General features: G+C 35.3%; 1 protein-coding gene across 1 annotated transcript; it reads right to left on the bottom strand.

The window, feature by feature from the left end:
* Positions 1–18,177: 18,177 nt before the first annotated feature.
* Positions 18,178–22,003, bottom strand: LOC107811437 (protein trichome birefringence-like 10). Its single transcript, XM_016636363.2, has 4 exons — positions 21,267–22,003; positions 19,987–20,376; positions 19,637–19,795; positions 18,178–18,942 (listed from the first exon to the last, which is right to left on the bottom strand). Exons 1-4 carry the CDS (start codon positions 21,713–21,715, stop codon positions 18,570–18,572), a joined length of 1,371 nt encoding a protein of 456 aa, XP_016491849.1. The 5' UTR covers positions 21,716–22,003; the 3' UTR covers positions 18,178–18,569.
* Between the last annotated feature and the right edge of the window lie 358 nt (positions 22,004–22,361).

Below are 22,361 nucleotides of genomic sequence, written 5' to 3'. Positions count from 1 at the left end.
AATGGCATGCCAATTGGAAGAGTTGGTGGAAAGAGTTGGTGTGGATGCTAGGAGGAAGCTTCCTCCTTTGATGTTACTCATGACATCAAGAGGAGGTAGTTTGATGTCACCAATGACATCAAGAGGAGGTCTTTACCTCTATAAATAGATGCACTCCTTCACTTGTAGAAATCATCCCAAAATAATACAATACATTGTAGTGAGTAGAGAGTTAAGAGAGAAATTCTCTTAAGTGTAATTGGGAAATCTCTCCTTCCTTTGTTAATATTAAAAGGGCAATTGTTCTCTGGTGGACGTAGGATTATTTTGATCCGAACCACGTTAAATCTTGTGTTCTTTCTTTTACGTTTCCGCTAACAATTGGTATCAGAGCGACAGGATTCTTTAACAATCCAAGGAGAAAGAACAAGCAAATATGAGTTCCATGAAGTTTGAAATTGATAGATTCAATGGACGCAACAACTTCAATATCTGGAAGATCCAGATGATGGCGTTACTGCGGAGGGAAGGTTCAATCCATGCTAGTGACGGAAAGTATCCTACGGATATATCAGCTCCCGACAAGGAGAAGATTGAAGGGGATGCATTGAGTGCAATCCAACTATCCCTTGCACCTAACGTGCTTTGTGAAGTGAGTACGGGTACCGAAGAGACGGCCAAACAGTTGTGGGAAAAGCTAGAAGGGCTATACCAAGACCGATCAGTGACAACAAGAATGTTGTTACAACGGCGTCTTCACACATTTAAGATGGGGTCAGGTACTTCGTTACAAGATCATTTAGATGCGTTTAATAAACTTGTCATGGACTTACAGATTGCAGGAATTAAAAGGGAGGAGGAGACGCTTGCATGTGCTTTGCTATTTTCATTAACTTCAGGATATCGTGATATTGAGAATTCAATGATGTATAGCAAGGAGCCTATCAAGCTTGAGCAAGTGCGGCAGGCACTTAACTCTAGTGATGTGCGGAGGCACATTGAAGGAGATAGAGATGACCAGGCAAGTGGCCTCTTTGTAAGAGGCCGGACTAGCCAACAGGGAAAGACCAAATCAAAGCACAGATCAAAGTCTCGTGTGAACAAGAAGAATACAGAGTGTTGGGGTTGTGGCAAGAAGGGGCACTTTGAACGAGATTGCCCAATGTCAAAGTCCAAGGAAAAGGCGAGTGCATCTACAGTTGAACAGGTACATAATTTTGATAATGATTATGTACTAACAACATCGTGTAATAATAATAGTAGTTATGAAAACAAATGGGTGTTAGACTCTGCTTGTACTCTGCATATGACGTTCCGAAAAAACTGGTTTAGCAGCTACGAGAAAAGTGGAGGAACCGTAGTAATGGGCAATAATGCAACTTGTGCAATAGTTGGCATTGGCTCAGTTCGGGTTCGCTGCCATGATGGAATCGTGAGGACTATTACACAAGTCCGTCATGTTCCTGATCTGAAGAAGAATTTGATCTCCTTGGGTACTCTGGATGAACAAGGCTACAGGTACATGAGCGAAGCAGGAACTATGAAGGTGACTAAAGGTTCTTTAGTCATGCTGAAAGGCAAGCTGGAGAACGGCCTTTACACATTGGCCGGAAGCACCATTGTTGGCTCTTCAAATGCATCTACAGTGCAGTTATCTAATGATGACAAGGCAAGACTATGACACATGAGACTGGGTCATATGAGCACACGTGGACTGGAGATGTTGAGCAATCGTAAACTTTTGGAAGGCGAGAAGATCAGCACGCTTGACTTCTGTGAGCACTGCGTTCTAGGGAAGCAGAAGAAGGTCAGCTTCAGCACTGGCAAACACAAGACAAGAGGAGTGCTAGACTACATCCATTCAGATTTATGGGGTCCTTCTAAACTTCCATCGAAGGGCGGAAAGAGGTATCTTCTCATTTTTATTGATGATTTCTCACGAAAGGTTTGGGTGTATTTTTTGAAGGCAAAAAGTGATGCTTTTGAAGCATTTAAAGAGTGGAAGATTTTGGTTGAAAATCAAATGGAGCGGAAAATCAAGTATCTTCGCACAGACAATGGCTTGGAGTTTTGCAATGAAGAGTTTAATGAATTCTGCAAGGTTCATGGGATCTCAAGACATAGGACTGTCAGGCATACCCCACAGCAGAATGGAGTTGCCGAGAGAATGAACAGAACTCTTCTTGAAAAGGCTCGTTGTATGCTCCTACAAGCCAAAATGTCCAAAGTATTTTGGGCTGAAGCAGTTCACACTGCTGCTCATATTGTCAATCGATCTCCAGCATCGGCAATTGACTTTAAGACTCCGAATGAGGTATGGTCAGGTGAACCCTCTAACTATTCATACTTACGAGTATTTGGGTGTCCAGCTTATTAACACGTTAATGAAGGAAAGCTTGAACCAAGGGCTAAGAAGGCCATATTCGTAGGGTATGTGGATGGAGTAAAAGGGTACAAACTTTGGTGTTTGTCTTTACTCAAATTTATAGTTAGTAGAGATGTCACCTTCGATGAATCCTCTATACTTGATCCCGTAAAGTTTCCGTGGAGTTTTCAGGAAACAAGAACAACGAGCAGGTGGAGCTTCCGGTGGAGCTTTCCAAGGAAAAGGATCAAGAGACTCAGGTTAAAGATGAGTCAGAAGATGTAGGCGTTGAAGAACTTGCTGTCAATGAACCATACACAATTGCGAAGGGGAGGGAGAAGAGGCAGACACGAGAACCGGAACGCCTTATAAATCAAGCAAACTTGATTGCATATGCGTTCGTAGCTGCACAAGAAGAGATTAAAGATCTGGAGCCCTCCTCGTATATTGAAGCAACTTCTTGCAAGGATGCCGCACAATGGCGGTTAGCCATGACTGAAGAGATGGAGTCTCTTCACAAGAATCAGACATGGGTCTTAGTGAAAAGACAAAAGGGAAGAGGACAGTTGGATGCAAGTGGGTCTACCGAAAGAAAGAGGGAATTCCTGAAGTGGAAGATGCTAGGTTCAAGGCGAGATTGGTTGCAAAAGGTTTCAGCCAAAAGGAGGGAATTGACTACAATGAGATTTTCTCTCCGGTCGTGAAGCATAGCTCAATTCGCGTGCTACTAGCAATGGTTGCACAATTTGACTTGGAGCTTCAACAGCTTGATGTCAAAACTGCTTTCTTACACGGTGATCTAGAAGAGACAATCTATATGGATCAACCTGAAGGTTTCCTAGCTGAGGGAAAAAAAGATCATGTATGCCAACTAAAGAAGTCTTTGTATGGTTTGAAGCAATCCCCTAGACAGTGGTACAAGAGGTTTGATGCATTCATGACTACACATGAATTCTCAAGGAGTGCATTTGATAGTTGTGTGTATCACAAGAAGATGTCTGGTAACTCAATGATTTATTTACTGTTGTATGTTAATGATATGCTTATTGCTGCTAACAACATTACAGAGATAAATGCTTTGAAGAAACTATTGAGTAAGGAATTTGACATGAAGGATTTAGGAGATGCAAAGAAAATCCTTGGTATGGAGATTTCAAGAGAAGACGATGTTGTACATCTTTCTCAGAAGAGGTATATTGAAAGGGTTCTCGAGAGATTCAATATGCAAACGTGCAAGCCTGTAAGTACACCATTAGCACATATCCAGATATTGCTCAATCTGTAAGTGTGGTAAGTAGATACATGTCCAACCCAGGAAAGAGGCATTGGAAAGCTGTCAAGTGGATATTGAGATATCTCAAAGGAGCTTCTGGTATTGGTCTTACCTTTCGAAAAAGTGGTACAGGTATTTCAATTCTCGGTTATGTGGATTCTGACTATGCAGGAGATCTTGACAGAAGAAGGTCCACAACTGGATACATCTTTACCCTCGTTGGCAGTGCCGTCAGTTGGAAGTCGACTTTGCAGTCGATTGTCGCTCTGTCTACGACAGAAGCAGAATACATGGCAGCAGCGGAGGCGGTAAATGAAGCTATCTGGTTGAAAAGTTTAGTAGCGGAATTGAGTTTGGTTCAGCTGGAATCAACTCTTAGATGTGATAGTCAGAGTGCTATTCATCTAATGAAAAATCAGAGATTTCATGAGCGCACTAAACACATTGATGTCAGATTTCATTTTATTCGAGATGTTATTGATGAGGGAACTATCAAGGTCGTGAAGGTTATCACAGACGATAATGCTGCAGACATGTTGACCAAGATAGTCCCGCTCGCTAAGTTTGCACGCTGCAAGGACTTGGCGGGGGTGTACATCAACTGATGCAACTCCGAAGAGAACAGTTGCTAGGTGGAGGTGGTATGTTCAACAATGGTTTGATTCTTCTTGTTTCTTACAACGGGGTTGCCCAGTAAACTTAGAAGTTTTGGCCAGAGTTGTTCACACGCTCAAAACGCAAACCAAGGTGGAGATTGAAAATGTTGGTTTATGTTTAGTTAACAATGGCATGCTGAAAATGTTGGTTTATGTTTAGTCAACAATGGCATGCCAATTGGAAGAGTTGGTGGAAAGAGTTGGTGTGGATGCTAGGAGGAAGCTTCCTCCTTTGATGTCACCCATGACATCAAGAGGAGGTAGTTTGATGTCACCAATGACATCAAGAGGAGGTCTTTACCTCTATAAATAGATGCACTCCTTCACTTGTAGAAATCATCCCAAAATAATACAATACATTGTAGTGAGTAGAGAGTTAAGAGAGAAATTCTCTTAAGTGTAATTGGGAAATCTCCCCTTCCTTTGTTAATATTAAAAGGGCAATTGTTCTCTGGTGGACGTAGGATTATTTTGATCCGAACCACGTTAAATCTTGTGTTCTTTCTTTTACGTTTCCGCTAACAAAGGACATACTTAAAAAAAAGATATTTTCATTAGTAGAAATTTATAAAACTTATTTTAACTTGTTCCTTTTTTAAAAACTAAGATATGTTAAAATAATTGAAATGTCATACAAAATATTGTTGACTCCTTATAATATGTCATATAGAAAGATAGAAATGGAATAATAGTAATAATAATAATATATAATATTTATACTATATTAAAAGCACGAAGGTCATTACCGAAATGTTATTTGCCCTTTTTATTCTTTAAAAATAGGTTTCACATTAGACAAAGTTGTAATTTAATTAACTTTCCTAATTCTAGCATTTTAAATCAATTAACATTTTGATTATTAAATGTTTTCTTCTTGAGCTAGGTAAAAAGTCCTAATGTTTAGGACTTTAAAATCAATAAATTATTTTCCTTATATAAATTCTTTCTTATTTAAAGTGTTAATATCTTATGTTTTTTACTTTTAGGGAAAATTATTCTTGCATCTCTTTAATTTCATATTCATAATATTAAAGTCTTATATTTTGTATTATATATTTTTCATCACGAAGGCCTTTAGCGATATCGTTTGCCTTTTTTATCCTTTAAAAATAGGTTTTACATTAGACAAAGTTGTAATTTAATTAACTTTTCTAATATCTAGCATTTTAAATCAATTAAAATTTTAATTATATTTTCTTATTGAGCTAGGTAAAAAGTCCTAATGCTTAGGACTTTAAAATCAATAAAAAAAATTCCTTATATAAAATTCTTTCTTATTTTAAAATGTTAGTATCTTATGTTTTTTACTTTTGGGAAAAATTATTCTTGCATCTCTTTAATTTCATATTCATAATATTAAAGTCTTATATTTTATATTATATATTTTTCATCAACTCCTTTTAAAAGTATAACGTTGAGCATGAAAGTTTTTTCATAATATATTTAAATTCTAGATTAAGGTCTATGGCTCTCTTTGTTATTTGGTTGTGCATAAAAAAATTGTACACCCATATCGAGTTACTTGAACAAAAAGTCTCCATATATCATTTTCTATTCTATTTACTATGTAGCTAAAATTAAAATAAAGAATGTAGTATTATTTTATTGTATTCCTTTATTTTTGTTATTCGTTATATGGGCATAAACATATACAATAAATTTTATTATCTTCTACTTTCATGAGTCGATCTGTATATTTTTATATTTATTTTAGTTTAATATGTAAGAAGCTATAAGCGATTGTTAGAAAATGCATAGAAATTTATTTTTTATATTATGCTAGCTGGCATGAAGGACAAATGCACGGCTATGGACAATAGGGTAGCCTCATTTCGCCTTACCAACCCTAGGAAAACTCTGAATACAAGCCTAGATTATTTGTGCAGACAGACTTTAAGTGTTAAGATCAAAGTCGAGGAAAAATAACTAAGATCGTGCACTAAGGTCCCTAAGCATTCACTTAGTAAAAAAAAAAAAGGAAGTGATCAAGCGATGACAACCTGGAGCTAATGCTGTATTTTGTCCCGGGCCCGGGCCTTAGTGGGCCTAATGGGCCGGGCCTCGCGGTCCCGGGCTTCGTGGTCCTGGGCTCTGGCGGTCCCGGGCCTGGCGGTCCCGGTCTTTGTGGGCTCAATGGGTGGAACCGGCCCGTGACGGGCCTAAGCCCACATGGTCTTGTGCTTAACGTGCCGGGCTCGTGGGCTTCGCGGGCCTAGCGGGCTTTTTTTTTTTTTTAAGACAAATTCTTGTAGTATCATGGCTATATTAAAAATATATATGTAGTATATATGTATATCTAATTATTAAAGTGCTTGACGAAAAAGAAAATAACAAAACAATAGTAAAACACTAAATTGTCATGCATAATATATTTTCTTGTAGTATATTATATTGTATCTTATGTATATATATTCTCTTATATATTTTCTTTTAGTATATGTATTGTATCTTATGTATATATATTCGCATAATATATTTTCTTGTAGTATATATATTGTATCTTATGTATATATGTTCGCATAATATATTTTCTTGTAGTATATATATTGTATATTATGTATATATATTCGCATAATATATTTTCTTGTAGTATATTATATTGTATCTTATGTATATATATTCGCATAATATATTTTCTTGTAGTATATATATTGTATCTTATGTATATATATTCGCATAATATATTTTCTTGTAGTATATTATATTGTATCTTATGTATATATATTCTCTTATATATTTTCTTGTAGTATATATATTGTATATTATGTATATATTGTAGCATAATATATTGTCTTGTAGTATATATATTGTATCTTATGTATATATATTCTCTTATATATTTTCTTGTAGTATATTATATTGTATCTTATGTATATATATTCTCTTATATATTTTCTTGTAGTATATATATTGTATATTATGTATATATTGTAGCATAATATATTGTCTTGTTATATTATGTATATATTTTCGCATAATATATTTTCTTGTAGTATATTATATTGTATCTTATGTATATATATTCTCTTATATATTTTCTTGTAGTATATATATTGTATATTATGTATATATTGTAGCATAATATATTGTCTTGTAGTATATATATTGTATCTTATGTATATATATTCTCTTATATATTTTCTTGTAGTATATATATTGTATATTATGTATATATTGTAGCTTATAAACAATTCTAAGTATAGACAAAGAAATATTGCGAAAAGAAGCTCATGGGTAGAAGCAATAAATTTTATTACCAAAAAATGGCATATCTTTCTTAGTCATCCTTCCCCCAATGGAATGAGCACAACAAGGTACTAATACCACCATTAGAAGGAAAAAAAACTAAGGAAGATGTGCCAAAATACAAGTTACATATTATTCTATGTATTATCTCTAACAAATCTCATAAATCCTTCAAGGTTCGGAGGAGGTTGCGTTGGTGGTGGTGGAAAAGAAGCTTGTTCATCACCACTTCCGGGCGAAGCCGAATCCTCCGCAAGTTCCGCTATCATTTCTTCATAAGCTTCATCTATCGCCGGTTTTGCTTCTGCAATTCCAAAGTTTCTTCTTTCCGAGCGGATCCAATCTCTAAACAATACTGATTTTTCCAAGCTATCCCTCATAGACGCTCTATGATCACCTATTTGCAGTCTTGCTTGACTGAAAGCGCTCTCTGATGCAACAGTTGAAGCTTGAATTGATAAAATATCCCGAGCCATCCTTGCAAGAACAGGAAAATGTTTTTCCCTTGCCTTCCACCATTCCAAAAGATCAAAAGAGCCGTCTGGATTCTCCTTTTCAAGTTCCTGAGACAAATAAACTTGAAGCTCATTTAGATGTGAAGTTTCATCATAATTTTCACCTTGAGACCCCCTGAACTCCGTCCAAGATTTAAGAGCTTTTAAGCCCGCAACTCTTTTAGAGGATTGTGAGCTAGACGAAGTAGGGGTTGGAATAGTTGGCCTAGCATGCTCTAAGGCAAGTTGATAAGCATTATAAACTGTTTGAGCGTTAATCTTAATTGAAGCTTTTGCATCTGCAAGTGTCGCAATTTCCTCATTTGAAAGATCTAAAGCCTTATAAATATTTGAATACCAAAAATGAGGACCTCCCAATTTCATTGTAGGATTTAGCATTGCAGCAAGACCATAAATAGGAGGGATAGGAAAAAAATATTTTTTAAACTTTTGTTTCATTTCATTTATAGCAAGTTCATAAATATCCCCACCCTCACTAAATTCAACAAACAAATCAGATAGTGCTGCAATATAAACTAAACAGTTTGAAATAGTAGGATAATATTGCCCAGAAAATGCATTTGTAGCAATTTGAAAATGTTCTAAAAAATCTAAAAGAATTTTAACATTAGTCCAATCTTGAGTGGTAAGCATTTCATCATCATCCTCACCACCTACCCGAGAATTAAACGTTGCATTAATTGGGTTTCTATATTCATATGCTACTACTAAACTTTCGTACATACAATTCCATCTAGTCGGGCAAGGTTTAGGAACCTTTCTTTCTCTAAGGCCATATTCATCACATTTTTTAAAATACTCTCTAAGTTTACTTCTACGGTTTGAATAAAAAAGCCAATTAAGAGCCATTCTAACCTTTTCAATTTCTATGTTTAATATTCGCATACCATCACCGACAATTAAATGATAAATATGACAAATATATCTAACATGGAAAATATTAGTAAATGCAGGATTTAGTGTTGTTGTAAGCATGCCTATAGCACTGGTGTTACTAGAAGCATTATCCATTGAAATTGCCATTATTTTATCGCTAAAGCAAAAATATCTACAAATATCTGCAACAGTGTTAGCTATAAACTTACCTGTGTGACGCGAATTAATTATTCTATATGCAATTATGCGTTTTTGCATTATCCATTCCTCATCTATCCAATGACTTGTAACAGTTAGGTAATCACAATCATTACCACTTCTACCAATATCAGTAGTAATAGAAATCCGATTAGGTATATGAGTAAATAAATACCGCAAATATTATTCATATTCATGTTTGAATTTATAAATATCACTCTTAACTGTTGCGCGAGGCCAACCTTTATAAGTAGGATTAAACACTCTTCTAATATAATGAACCCAATTAGGATTAGAAGCAAAAGTATAAGGTAAGCACATAACAGTAATCATCTTTGCTAATTCTTCACGATCTCTATTTGGATCGTAATATAAAATACCTCCGGTGACAGTGTTAATTCCTGGTTGAACTAGATTTGAACCTGTACTAGGGTTAACCGCAGAATCTACACTTGTCCCCTCTAGCTGCGCTTTCATTTGAAAAAATCTAGCCTTATCTCTAGGGTGTGTTTTTATGTGCCTAGTCAAACTACCTGTGCCGCTACGGTCTCCAGTATATCTATGCGACATTAATTTCCCACAAGTTTTACACTTAGCCTTATTTTTTTCTCTTACTTGAGTAAAAAAATTCCAAACTAATGATGTTTCTAGGCGTTTAGCAGGTTCTCTATTAAAAGTAGGAGTTTCTACAGGTGGGTCGACCGGTGCATCACTTGGGTTATTAAGAGGACTAGTAGGTGTATCATCTAAATCCGGTGCTTGGGTTTCATCATCATCCTCATTTTCCTCATTATTTTCTAAGATGGTTTCATTAGGATAAAGAGCATTCATAATTTCATCATCTAATCTATCACCTGGTGCAACATTATGATAAAATTCACTATCGGTAAATTGAAAACAAGGGTGATCACTATCAAGAATTACGGAAGGAGGAGGACGTCTAGGTTGGCGACTACTTTCAACTTGCTTATCTTTTCTAGGTCGGGGAGCCGGGGGAAGGGTAGTTGGTTGGCCACTACTTTCACCGGTTTTATCTTTTCCTTTACCAAACATTTTTTTCAAAGTAAATGCCATATTAATTATAATTATGCAAACTAAACCACACAAAAATATATTCTAAAAACGTAAGAGTTGAAACGAGTTTACCGGATTGCCGAACAACTTCTTGAAAATTGAAAATCGTTGAACACTTGAAAACTTCAATTCAACAACTTCACAATTTTTCACGAAATTTCAACAATAAATTAAGTAATTGTAGTAGAGAGATTGAGAGAGATTGAGAGATATTGAGAGATATTGATGAATTGGTGAATAAAAATGAAAGAATGAGGGGGTATTTATAGTTGAGAAATGGGGAAAAGTGTAATTATATAAAGTTTGGGGTTAAAATAAAGTTTGGGGGCCAAATGGCCTTTTTTAAACTTAAAAACGGTCATATTTTCAGCCCAAACGGCTAGATTTTAAATATGGTAGTTGGAGAATTTTAATTTTAATTTTTTTTAAAAAAAAAAATAGCCGTTGGGCCCGCCAGGCCCGCCAGGACCGGCCCAGGCCCGCCTGCCGGTCCCGGGCTAAACGGTCCCGGGCTCGTGGGCTCAACCTTGAAGACCAGCCCGTGACGGGCTCAGGAGGCCCACCAAGACCGGCCCACCCAGGACCGGCCCACCAGGCCCACCAGGCCCGTTAGGACCGCGGGCCCGGTCCGGTCCGGTTCAGGCCCGGCCCACCGAGCAGCCCTACCTGGAGCTGGTAAATGGCAACATTTGATGTCCATAAAATTTGGTAAATATAAAAGATAGCATTTGATGCATTCAGATATAGAATCTAGATGCATGGTTATGGATGGAGAAAGGAAGCTCTCCCAAAAGAAAGTAGATTAATAGATATTATTTTGCGATAGTAATTTCTTTTAAATCTATCGGAATAATTTCTACAATATTTTTATTGATTAAGAAAAAAAAATATTTTGAATGGACCCCTTATGTTAGTTAACTTGTGTCTTCTAGAATAAACTTGAGAATATATAACTTTTCAATATTTTTAGTTAACTCTTAAATCTCCAAAGGTTATATGTTATTGTTGAAACAAAAATAATATGAAAACTTGTGAAATTGAAGTAATAAAATTATAAAATTGGGAGAAATATTAAGTTGAATACAGTAATTGAGATGCATGATTGAAAACTTCTATGGTGTGGAATTGGCTAAATAGAATCAATAATAATCATTTCCAAGAATTTTTTTTTGGTAATCTTTTATTTTTGTAACTCAAATATAATTTTTACTATAAAAAATATATAATTTATTGAGATAGGTTACACGCACAAAGCACGTACTCTAAAATTAGTTATAATAATAATAATGTTGACAATCATAATTATAATGGTTATAAAATAAATTGGTGGTTTGATAATCACAAAGAAGTCTGAGCCCGTTTGGACATAAGAAATTATTTTCCTTTTTCCCAAAAAATTTTACTTTTTTCTGAAATCAGCGTTTGTTCATAAAATTTTCAATTTTCACTTGAACATATATTTTGAAAAATTTCAAAAAGCTGTTTTTCAAAATTTTCACTCAAATCGCTCACAAACTTCAAAAATAACCCAAAATTAATTTCAAATATCATTTTCACTTGAAAATTGTTTACCTCAAAAATACGAGTAATTTTATAAATATAATTCTATTTATGGTGAATGTCTATATTTAGAGAGATTCTAGGGTTTATTACTTGGTGGCTAAGTCACTCTCTCCCTATAAATAGAGAGTTCTATTCCGATGTAAATCATCCCATATCAATAAGAATTTCCTCTCTCTACTTTGCTCTACAATACTCTTCTTCTTTTATTATTTTATAACACGTTATCAGCACGAGACTCTAACCAATTGAGTAGAAGCTTTGGGATTGAGCATAATGATTGTCAATTGTTCCATGAACTTTCTTCGTGATTAAATTTTGGATTTAAGGTAAGCATTTTACTTTTCTCTTTCAAATTCTTGACATTCTACAATTGATTTTAAATACAAACAAAGACGATAAATTTTGATTGTAACTCTAATGGAGTTTGAAAGAAATTATAACCACCCAAAGTGGTAAAATTTCTATGCCTTGCCATGATCAAATTCATGTATGATTGTGAGCAAAGAATTAAAAATCCGTCCCATTGAATTTGCTCCATTCTCATTCCCTTAAGAGAATGTGATAGCAATATGTGATAAGTCTGAAAGAAGACAAAATTATTACCGTGAAGGTATCAATGGATGTGGACGTGGCAATAGACGAAATTATAATCTTCATCATTGTGATAATGGGAATAATAAGGATTCTCAAAATAATCTTTCACAAAATATTTGTCATTGATTTGACATGAGATTTTATAAAGCACATATAGATGGTTATGGTCCATTCATGATGTGAATGTGACAACATCTGATTTATGAATACATATTCATTCTTCAAAGAATATGAACGTGTCAGTGGTAGTGAATATACCACACTCACCTCTAGAAGGAGGTTTGAGATGATAAAATAAAATAATATCATTATTATGGCATGAATGGTCATTGGTCACGTACCTATTGTATGCCAAAATATTTTTGCAATGTGATTATTAAAGGGCAACAATAATGCAAGAAACATATCTTGCATATAATTTTGAACATGACCATAATGGTATAACTTTCTCCTTGAAAGAGATATATGACCATATGGATGTTGATAAATATATGGTAGTACAAAATTAATTGAGAGCTCTGGAAGAGCCAATTACCACTATTTTGGAGAAATAAAATTGATTATCAATAAGATATTGTGTTGTAGTAAGTCTCAAAGAAACTTATTTAGTTTCTAAAGTATTCGCGAAAGCGGTTGGTCATACTGAGACTATAAATAAAGGAAAGGTTTAATATCTTCTACTACTACAACTTGTAGCGGGGTAATATGTATGTGAAAAGTTACCCGCTTTATTCTCTAGTTTGTACTATACAAATAAAAGAATGCCATAATAAAGTAGAAGTTTATTGATATAAAAACTCATATCATAATAAACTTGGTGTTTATTAATAATTGCACACGTCATGGTGTAAATTTGAAGTTTATTAATATTGATAATTTATTCAGTTGGCATTTGGGTTAGCCATATCAATTTAAGTATGGCGTGCAAAAATAATAAAAAATTCACATGGGTAAACATTAAAGAACTAGAAAGTTCTTTACGAATTCTCTTACATTGCTTGTTCTTATTAATTAGTAGACCAACTAAAATTGGGATTGAATCCCATGAATGCTGGAAATATCAAAAGTGAATATGGGTCCATTCACCTTCCATGTATACCACATAAGATGCATCTATGAGATGGTTACATGTGCAATTATTATTAACTCGCAACATGGTATTTTGCGAGGTAACTTGCTCAATAGTTTAATTTCGAGCATAATTTCCAGATTTTCTATTCAAGAAGTTCATCTTGATAAGTTGGTTTACATCACAACCAGTTTAACAAAATAATTTATTGAGTGTCTCCACTTAATAGCTAAACTATTGCTTATGAGAACAAAGTTATATGTATCAGTTTGATATAGGTTATATACGAAAGTATATTACATTTTCCCCTCACAAATGGTTCAGGGTCAGGAATCAAATAATTCCATCTTATTATTATTGATGTGTAGTGTATATTGATTAACACCATAACGCACAAAGATGGGTTCTCAAAGTTGAGGAAACAAGTTAGTTTTTCTAACATGAGGGGGAGACGTGATAAACAGTTGAGAAAAAGTTACGTGGAATGAATTATCATGTGTATATCTAGATCCTCGAATAAAATAATATGAACTTGAAGTTCATAAAAGGATAATTCATTTGCAATATATTGCAAAGCATGCCAAACGCATTTGCTGGTCTAAAGAAAGTAACTATATTCTCATTACAAATGCTCCTATTAAGTCCTAGAAGGACAAAGTCTATGGTACGCTTAAAGCGTATATACTAATTGGTTTCAAATAAAACTTCTTGATAAATAAGATGAGCAAATGATCAAAGTGATCATAATAAGGAGGCAAGTGATCTAGAAGATCACACGACATAACACTTCATAAAATCTCATGAGAGATTCAGGTACCTGAATATATGAATGAAGAGATCTCTATGTTATGTCTTTATGAAAAAATGTTGGAATCGATATAAAATGTTCGTCGACAACATCTATGATAGCGCTAAATATAGATGAGGATCTTAAGTCTGTCGCCTACAGACACAAAAATATTGGCCAAATGGAAGAGACACAATTCGAATAGAATTGGTTTCATATGAAAGACATATAATTTTGTCTATGTTGTTCAAATACTTGAAAGTATAAAGTCAATGGTATGTGCAATCAGTTTTCGATATCTTATATGTCTAGCATGACATAAAAACTTGATATGCATCTAAAGTTTGTTATATGGCTTATATGACTTAACTTATATGACAATCCATGAAGGATTTAAGTTGTTTGAAACATCAACAATTCTTGATCTTGAGGTACCACTTCCTCAGTGCAATTTGTGCACAAATGTATCTTGCTATAACTATTGGGCTTATTGTCTCCTTTCTTATCTTAAAAAAATTAAGCATGATAATATGATAGCAAGAGTTTTCACCTCTATGTGAAGATATTGAACTGACGATTCTAACAAGATCATATAAAGACAATACATCTTAGCTTCTACCAAAGATCTTTTGATGATGGTGCACAAGATTGGAATGCAGATGTTTAAAGATGTGAATTGATGCTCTCATCAGGGGGAGTTAATGTGCGTTACACTCTTTTTCCCTTACAATGTTTTGTCCCACTGAGTTTTCCTTGCAAGGTTTTTAACGAGGCAACCAAAAGGCGTATTATTAGATATGTGTACTCTTTTTCCTTTACTAGAATTTTTTTCCACTGGGTTTTATTTTAGTTAAAGTTTTAACGAGGCACATTATCTGTTGAATAGACATTCAAGGAGGAGTGTTATAAATAGAATTCTATTTATGGTGAATGTCTATATTTAGAGAGATTCTAGGGTTTATTACTTGGTGGCTAAGTCACTCTCTCCCTATAAATAGAGGGTTCTATTCCGATGTAAATCATCTCATATCAATAAGAATTTCCTCTCTCTACTTTGCTCTGCAATACTCTTATTCTTTTATTATTTTATAACAAGTAACAATTAAATTTGATTTGTGGTTTTAAAGATACGTGACTCAGTTCAATACCAATTAATAATCAAGAAGTATAAAGTATAAATGAGAGAAATAAGTGAATCAAACCAGTGTTACTTAAGTAATATCGACCTCGAGCACAGTGACCTCGAGATGGGATAAGGACAATAAGGCAAGAACAATAAAGCAAGAACAGTAAAGTAAGCAATAGAGCTAAAGGACAGTTCTGATGAACAATGAGCGAGAAAAGTAGGATAGTATATTCTTTGCAAATGATTGGGGTCCCCTTTATATAATAGGGGAACCCTAAACAAGGTACATTTCTATTTACAGTAAGGAATCTTATTGGGACAACTGTATAACCGCCTAGTACGGATTGTACTAATTCGTACAAATCTATTCCGGAATTTACGCCACGATCTTGGGTACGTGGTAGGAATCTTGTCCTTCTATAACAAACTCATAATGGCATTATCTCGAGGCCAGTCACGTTCGGCCTCGATGTTCATCGGACACTTTGATCTTTGAAGCCTCCCATCGGTCTCGATCCTGGTCTATTTCGATCTCGTTCTTGAAGTGACCCTCGAGCCCACAAAATCGGGTAGCCCTGATTTCTATCGTATACAGATAGTCCCCGTATTTCTTAGATTAACGACAAGAAACGAATTGAGTCCTTGATATTTACCCCGATTTGCCACGACATCATCATCGTAACGTAAGCGACTGAGGAAACGAAAGCTTGGAAGTTGACCTTTCCCGAGGAAAACTCCGAGAAATTTTAGCGAGTCCGGCAGCAGGGAAAGTTCTGAGGGCGAAGACACTTCTGCCGATAAGGACCATGTTGCTTAGGTTTTGTGCTCTTAGTAATTTTTTTGCTTTTGAGGCTGATCGACCCTTGCAAGGAACTCTTGATCGTGACCTATATATCTTGTAAAAAGGTTTATACAAAGCCTGTTTCCTTCCATGGCTTCTGAATCTGTTACCCTTTTGTGCGGGTCAAAGCGCCTTATCATAAAATTCCTTTTGAATGTCTAAAGTTTGAGATGGTGATGACCGACAATAAGTTCTGCCCTCGAACGTTTCTGATCAATGGTCCCCGAGTGACCATTCGAACTTGAGTTTGAGTAGCTCTTAGGTTTAACAATTGATGAGGTAAGGTAGCCCTTGGGCTTGATAGTTGAGTAAGTGCACGCTCGATCTTGAAATGAAAATAGACCTTAGACCTTACGGCCAAGTGAGGACATGCTCGAACTTGAGATGAGGTGGCCTTTAGGTTCGAAAGATAGTCCCCGAGTGAGAATTTTCTCGAACTCGGGTAGCCTTTGGGTTTAGTAGTTGAGTGAGTACTTGCTCGAACTTAAAATGAAAACAGCCATTAGGCTTTATAGTCGAGTGAGGATTTGCTCGAACTCCCAGTAAAGTTAGCCCTTGGGTTTTATGGATAATCCCCGAGTAAGGGTTTGCTCGAACTTGGGTTAAGATAGCCCTTGGGTTTTTATGATCGAGCGAGGACTTGCTCGAACTCGAAGTAGAGTTAGCCCTTAGGCTTCATAGATAGTCCCCGAGTGAGAATTTTCTCGAACTCGGGTAGCCCTTGGGCTTAGTAGTCGAGTGAGTACTTGCTCGAACTCGAAATGAAAATAGCCCTTAGGCTTTATAGATAGTCCCCAGGTGAGGATTTTCTCAAATTCGGGTAGCCCTGGGGCTTAGTAGTCGAGCGAGTACTTGCTCGAACTCGAAATAAAAATAGCCCTTAGGCTTTATAGTCGAGTGATGATTTGCTCGAAGTAAAGTTAGCCTTTGGTGTTCATCGGACACTTTGATCTTCGAAACCTCCCATCGGGCTCGCTCCTGGTCTATTTCGATCTTGAAGTGACCCTCGAGCCCACGAAATCAGGTAATCCCGATTTCTACCGTATACAAAAATATTTTTCACCCTGTTTTGGAATTTTACAATTCTTATGTCCAAACGCCCACTAAATTTCAAATACCATTTTCACTTGAATTTTTTTTCCACCTTTTTTTGGAATTTTACCATTCTTATGTCCAAACGCCCTCATAGTTAGTTTCTTTTAGGATTAATAGGTTTGAAGGTGTCCAAATCGAAGTTTTACTGGTGTATCAAAAGGGGGGAATATACTAAATTTTGTAAGATAAAATTAAGCCAAAAGATTAAATGTATGGTAATCATTGAAAATTTATTACTTTCACAAGAATATGGTTGAGCATCATAGGCTTAAAAACATTGTCTAATTAATAGCTTGACGGCGTGCATAGACTATAAAAGAAGATAGATTTGTTGTTTGATTGGAACATCGAATATTATGCCAAAATTCATTTCTCATACATAAGATAGAAAAAAGTATAAACATAAATGATTATAACTTTAAAATACCTACGTACATCATCCCATGTTAACTTGAAGCACTCCTATTCAATCACAATTGATATATTGGAAAGGGGAATTAATATGGCTTGAGCTTTGTTTGTGCTTTTAGCTCTCCCTTTTAGAAACCCAAATTCAGTTTATTGAAAATTTGAAGTAAATTACTACCTTTTGTCAAAAAAATTCTTAAAAAACGTGGTTTTTGGGTTGCCGCAGGACTAATTCCACAAGGTACCTGCTGTCTTTCCGCAACACAATTACGAAGTAACTTTTTCCACCAAAGCATAGATAGATAGATGAGAAGAAATAACTAGAGTTTTGCCTTCTGTTTTTGAAGTTAATATTGGAAAATTTATGGACAATTCTAATTCTAACATTAAGGATAGACCCAAAACCAAAAGAGTTAGTACTTAGATATTGAAGGAGTAGAATTGCTTCATTTTTGAAATCTGGATATGCAGGGTAAGTTTAGTTGCATCATCTATGTATCAATGCAATCAAAGAAGACAGACAGAATAGTTTAATTGACAGAACTATTTCAACTTATATTCTTTTCTTTGTCCAGCTACAAGTTGTAACCAAAACTTGATATCTCTACATTTGATGCACTAAAAGCATGATAATCACTACATTTGGAATACTCCTATCTATGAGGTTATATCTATTTTATTCTATGACCCTGTTTACAACTTGCCCCAAATACACTCTACATAGAAGCAAGTCTTGAAACAGCCATGAGACGGGTTCTTGCCTTGCCTCCTCTGTGTCTGCTAATTTTTTGTATCTCCTCGATACTGTATTTTATCGGACAAGCATCCTTATATTTGACACATCTTAGTCCTATGTTGAGAGTATACATATAGTACATTTACATCTCTTAGCAGCAACCTCCGATCATTGTACCTGGATGGTTGAGGTATTCCAAGTTTGAGTTGCTTCGCGCTTCATAAATAGGGCATAGAGTAGCTCATTCCATGTATCTGGGACTCCCGGCAGGCACCAGTGGCTGCAATCTTGCCTATTGATAGGCGCGGGGCCTACCTCAGGACCCAAATAGTACATAGATGAATGTCCATCTTTTCTTCTGGAGGTCAGATGTGTTACGTTTAGAACATGTAATGCTCCTAGATTTGATGTGTTTGAGCGAGTTGACATTACATCACGAAATATACTGTATCGAGCCCATGTGTGGGGTGGCACCAATGAAGAGCCTAAATCTGGAAGTGCCTCCAGGTGACAGCTTCCCCCGGTTCTCCAGTCTCCACCTCTGCAAATCACGCAATATATAGCTTTGTCAATAACCACAGGCTATCACCAAAACAAACGGAAATGATCATATCATCAAGGTTAACAACTAGGTGAGGGAGCAGAAGTTTTTTTTTTTCTTCCTACAGAACCCCCTGCCTAAAAACAGGTGCCCACATATAAGAAAAATGAAGGGGAAAAAGGAACTATAAAAAAAAAAAAAAAAAAAAAAAAAAAGACAACCACTCAGGAAACAACATAAAAGAAGACTGTGTTTTTTAATATAGAAATTAATATAGGGTAAAAAAGAAGACTATCTGTTGAAAGGTCAGCGTATTCGACTAATGAACAGAAACAGGGTTCATGCCCTTTGGAGCACTAAAGAAAGCTCTAGAGCGCACAAAAAATTGGTATTTCTGCTTATGCTTTGAAGTATAGAACAATCTGTCAGAAAGTGCTCTGACCAATAGCCAACTCCAGTGCCAAGTCACTCGACCATAGATGTTACATGTATAAGTCCATTCTATTGAGGGCATATTCGTGTCTTATGATCCTCAAGTAGCACAAACTCCGGGTTTGTCAACATGAGGGTATAGTAAAGCTTAAGATCACTAACCAGGTAATGTCATGACTGCAAGGTGAGTAGAGGTGCAAAGTGTTTAACAATTATAGGTCTAAAGAACAAATTAGCAAGGACAAAGAAGCTTGGAACCAACCTGAAATGTACCGGGGCATACGTTCTAAAGTAGACCTGGGTTTTATTGGAGTTTACTTCACGATTTACCCAGTCTAACACCGTTTGCAAAGACCTCTCATAGGCAGTATCCACTCTCATATCCATCTTCACCTCTGAGCCCTCTTGGAAGTAACAACCCCTGAAAACATTTTCATATTGCAGTTTAACACATAAGATAGCACAATATCACAAACGATGAAGACAATGTCCACATCAAAGACACTGCTTAGTTTCAGAATGGCTCTATACTAACAACATTAACAGTTCATATTGAGAAGCATAAGACGATCGAAAGGGAAAACAGGAGTTCTTCTAAGTGGAGAGAGGTACCCTCTTATGGTCTTCTCATAGTTCCACCAGTGCCCAGTATTGAAAACAATGATATCTGCATCCCTCCATTTTAAAGAGTTCCAATCCATTTTATCTAACTTTAGAGTTGTTCTTATATTGGCCGGGGATCCAGCAGGAGGTCGGCTCTGCAGCACAAGAAACGGAGCCCTATAGTATTCCACAGTGCAATTGTAATCAGCAAACTTGAAGACCAAAAACCCTTTGTGTTTTGTGATAGGACTGCCATTTACTTCATAGATTGTGTCCTTGTTGACTATAGCTGAAGAAAGGATGCAAAGCAAAGACTCCCACTGGTTTCTCCCAATTGAGTCTCCAGCAAACACTATACGTTTATTCCGCAGTTTCTCTAGCATGGTCCTGGGATTAAATCTGTTTCAAGGATTGAAAAGGTAAATCTCTAATTTCCTTGATTGAATTGTGACTTTAAGACCAAGTGATAATATCTATGCATAAATAAATAAGAAAAAAGAAATATCAGGATCACATCTAGAAAGACGTGCCAGAAATAAATCAAGAAATGTACTTCTCCAAGAAAACAATAAAATAGTTAAATAGAGCATTCAAACTTATCAAAGCATAAGTTAAATGCAGCATTCAAAAGTTTCCTGCAAATTAAGCAAACGAAATCCTTTTCTCTTATTTCCAGTAATCCAAATTGAAACTAGAAGAGATCTGAATAAATCATATTAACGAAATAATTTCTTGGACCAAAACACTTGAAAACTTAACAACTTCATAATATAATCCAATATCTTTTAGTGTTGTTCATAAACATGGATTGAAAAAGTAAATCTCTAATTTCTTTGGTTGAATTGTGACTTTTAAGACCAAGTGATAATCTCTGTTTCTGTGACTTTTTGGTTGAACAAGTTTAACACTACCCCTTTGATTAAGAAAAGTCATTCTAGGGCAATTACAAGAGTTGAGAAATGCTGTCTAGAAATCACAATCATGTCATTTTCACATAATGTTATATTGTTAAGTCGTGTGGATTTATGCCATTATAAATGCTAAAAATAATACACATACACAAAGCTAAAAGAAGGGACAATTTTACAAATACAAATTTCATCAAAAACATGTGTCACCAGAAAGCAGCCCAAATTGACATGTCCAATGCTAGTTTTTTTCCAAAATATAGCAAATAAAAATAAACTCAAAATACAAACACTATTTCACAAACAGAATTCAAGATACGCTAACTTTCACAAAATTAGGGTAAAATGTAAATTAAAAATGCAAACTTTGGATAAAAAAACCTGGGCAAATTGCAATGTTTAGGCTGCCATCTCCATTTTGTATAGAACAAATCAGGCCTTCCATTTTCAGTGCACCTGAAACCTTCATCTAAGAATTTACAATCTCTAGAATTATACAAAGGATAACTGTCATCCCAAACCCAATCACCATCAAACACATTACAAACACTACCATTTTCACTCAAAAAATCAACTCTTTTACTCTCAGCAATATTATTATTAGGCCTATTAAACCTCAACCATAAAAACCTCTGAGACTCTGCAGAAAATTTCAAGACTTTAGCCACACTTCTGTAATCCAACAAGGCAAAGCACAAAACAAGGCATATAACTAAGAAGAATCCAAGAATGCTCAAAGAGGGCTCAAAAAGCCTGAATCTCTTCATTTTCTTAACAACAATCAAGAAAGTAACTTTTTCATACTCTTTCTGAGATGGGGTTTCAGCCATTGTTGTGAATTTCTTGATAAAAATACAAACTTTATAATTAAAAAAAAATTAGTAAAGCAAAGAAGAGTTGTGGGGTTCAAGCAAGAATGAAGGGGAAATAATCATAACAAGTTTGTTCGAATCATTGTTCTTTTATCTTGGTTCTTTACTTGCTAAAAGAGTAACACAAGAATTATTAAGTTTGGTGTTTTTTTAGTAAAGATTAGTTAGAAAAGAGATGGGCGTGGAGAAAGCAAGGTATTAAACATGGAAGAATGAAAATGGAGAAAAGGGGAAAAGAGTTGGGTGAAAGGGGAAGTGATGAGTGTAGTTTGTATTTGTAAGGGGTGGCACTAGTAATGAAGGGTTAAATTTCAAATCTAGTAATAAGGATCTTAAAATAATAATACTGCATTTATGGTATGGAATTTTTTAACTTATTTCAAATTTTACCTGTTAACTGTTTTAAAAAATTCAGAAACTGGCAAATTCTGTCCAAACACATTCTTGAAGAAATAAATGCAAGAGAAAAGGGAGAAATTTCCTACATTTTAGCCGGTAAAAAAGTTTACTTGTGTTTACACATAATCAATGAATAAAAAATAAATTATTTTTCATGCATATAAGTAATACTATTATTTTTTACTCTAATTTTTTACTACTAAAG

Source organism: Nicotiana tabacum, chromosome 7 (assembly GCF_000715075.1).
Source record: "Nicotiana tabacum cultivar K326 chromosome 7, ASM71507v2, whole genome shotgun sequence".
Classification (NCBI taxonomy): Eukaryota; Viridiplantae; Streptophyta; class Magnoliopsida; order Solanales; family Solanaceae; genus Nicotiana; species Nicotiana tabacum.
The sequence above is the reverse complement of the archived record's forward strand: the minus strand, read 5'-3'. Positions and strand labels throughout refer to the sequence as shown.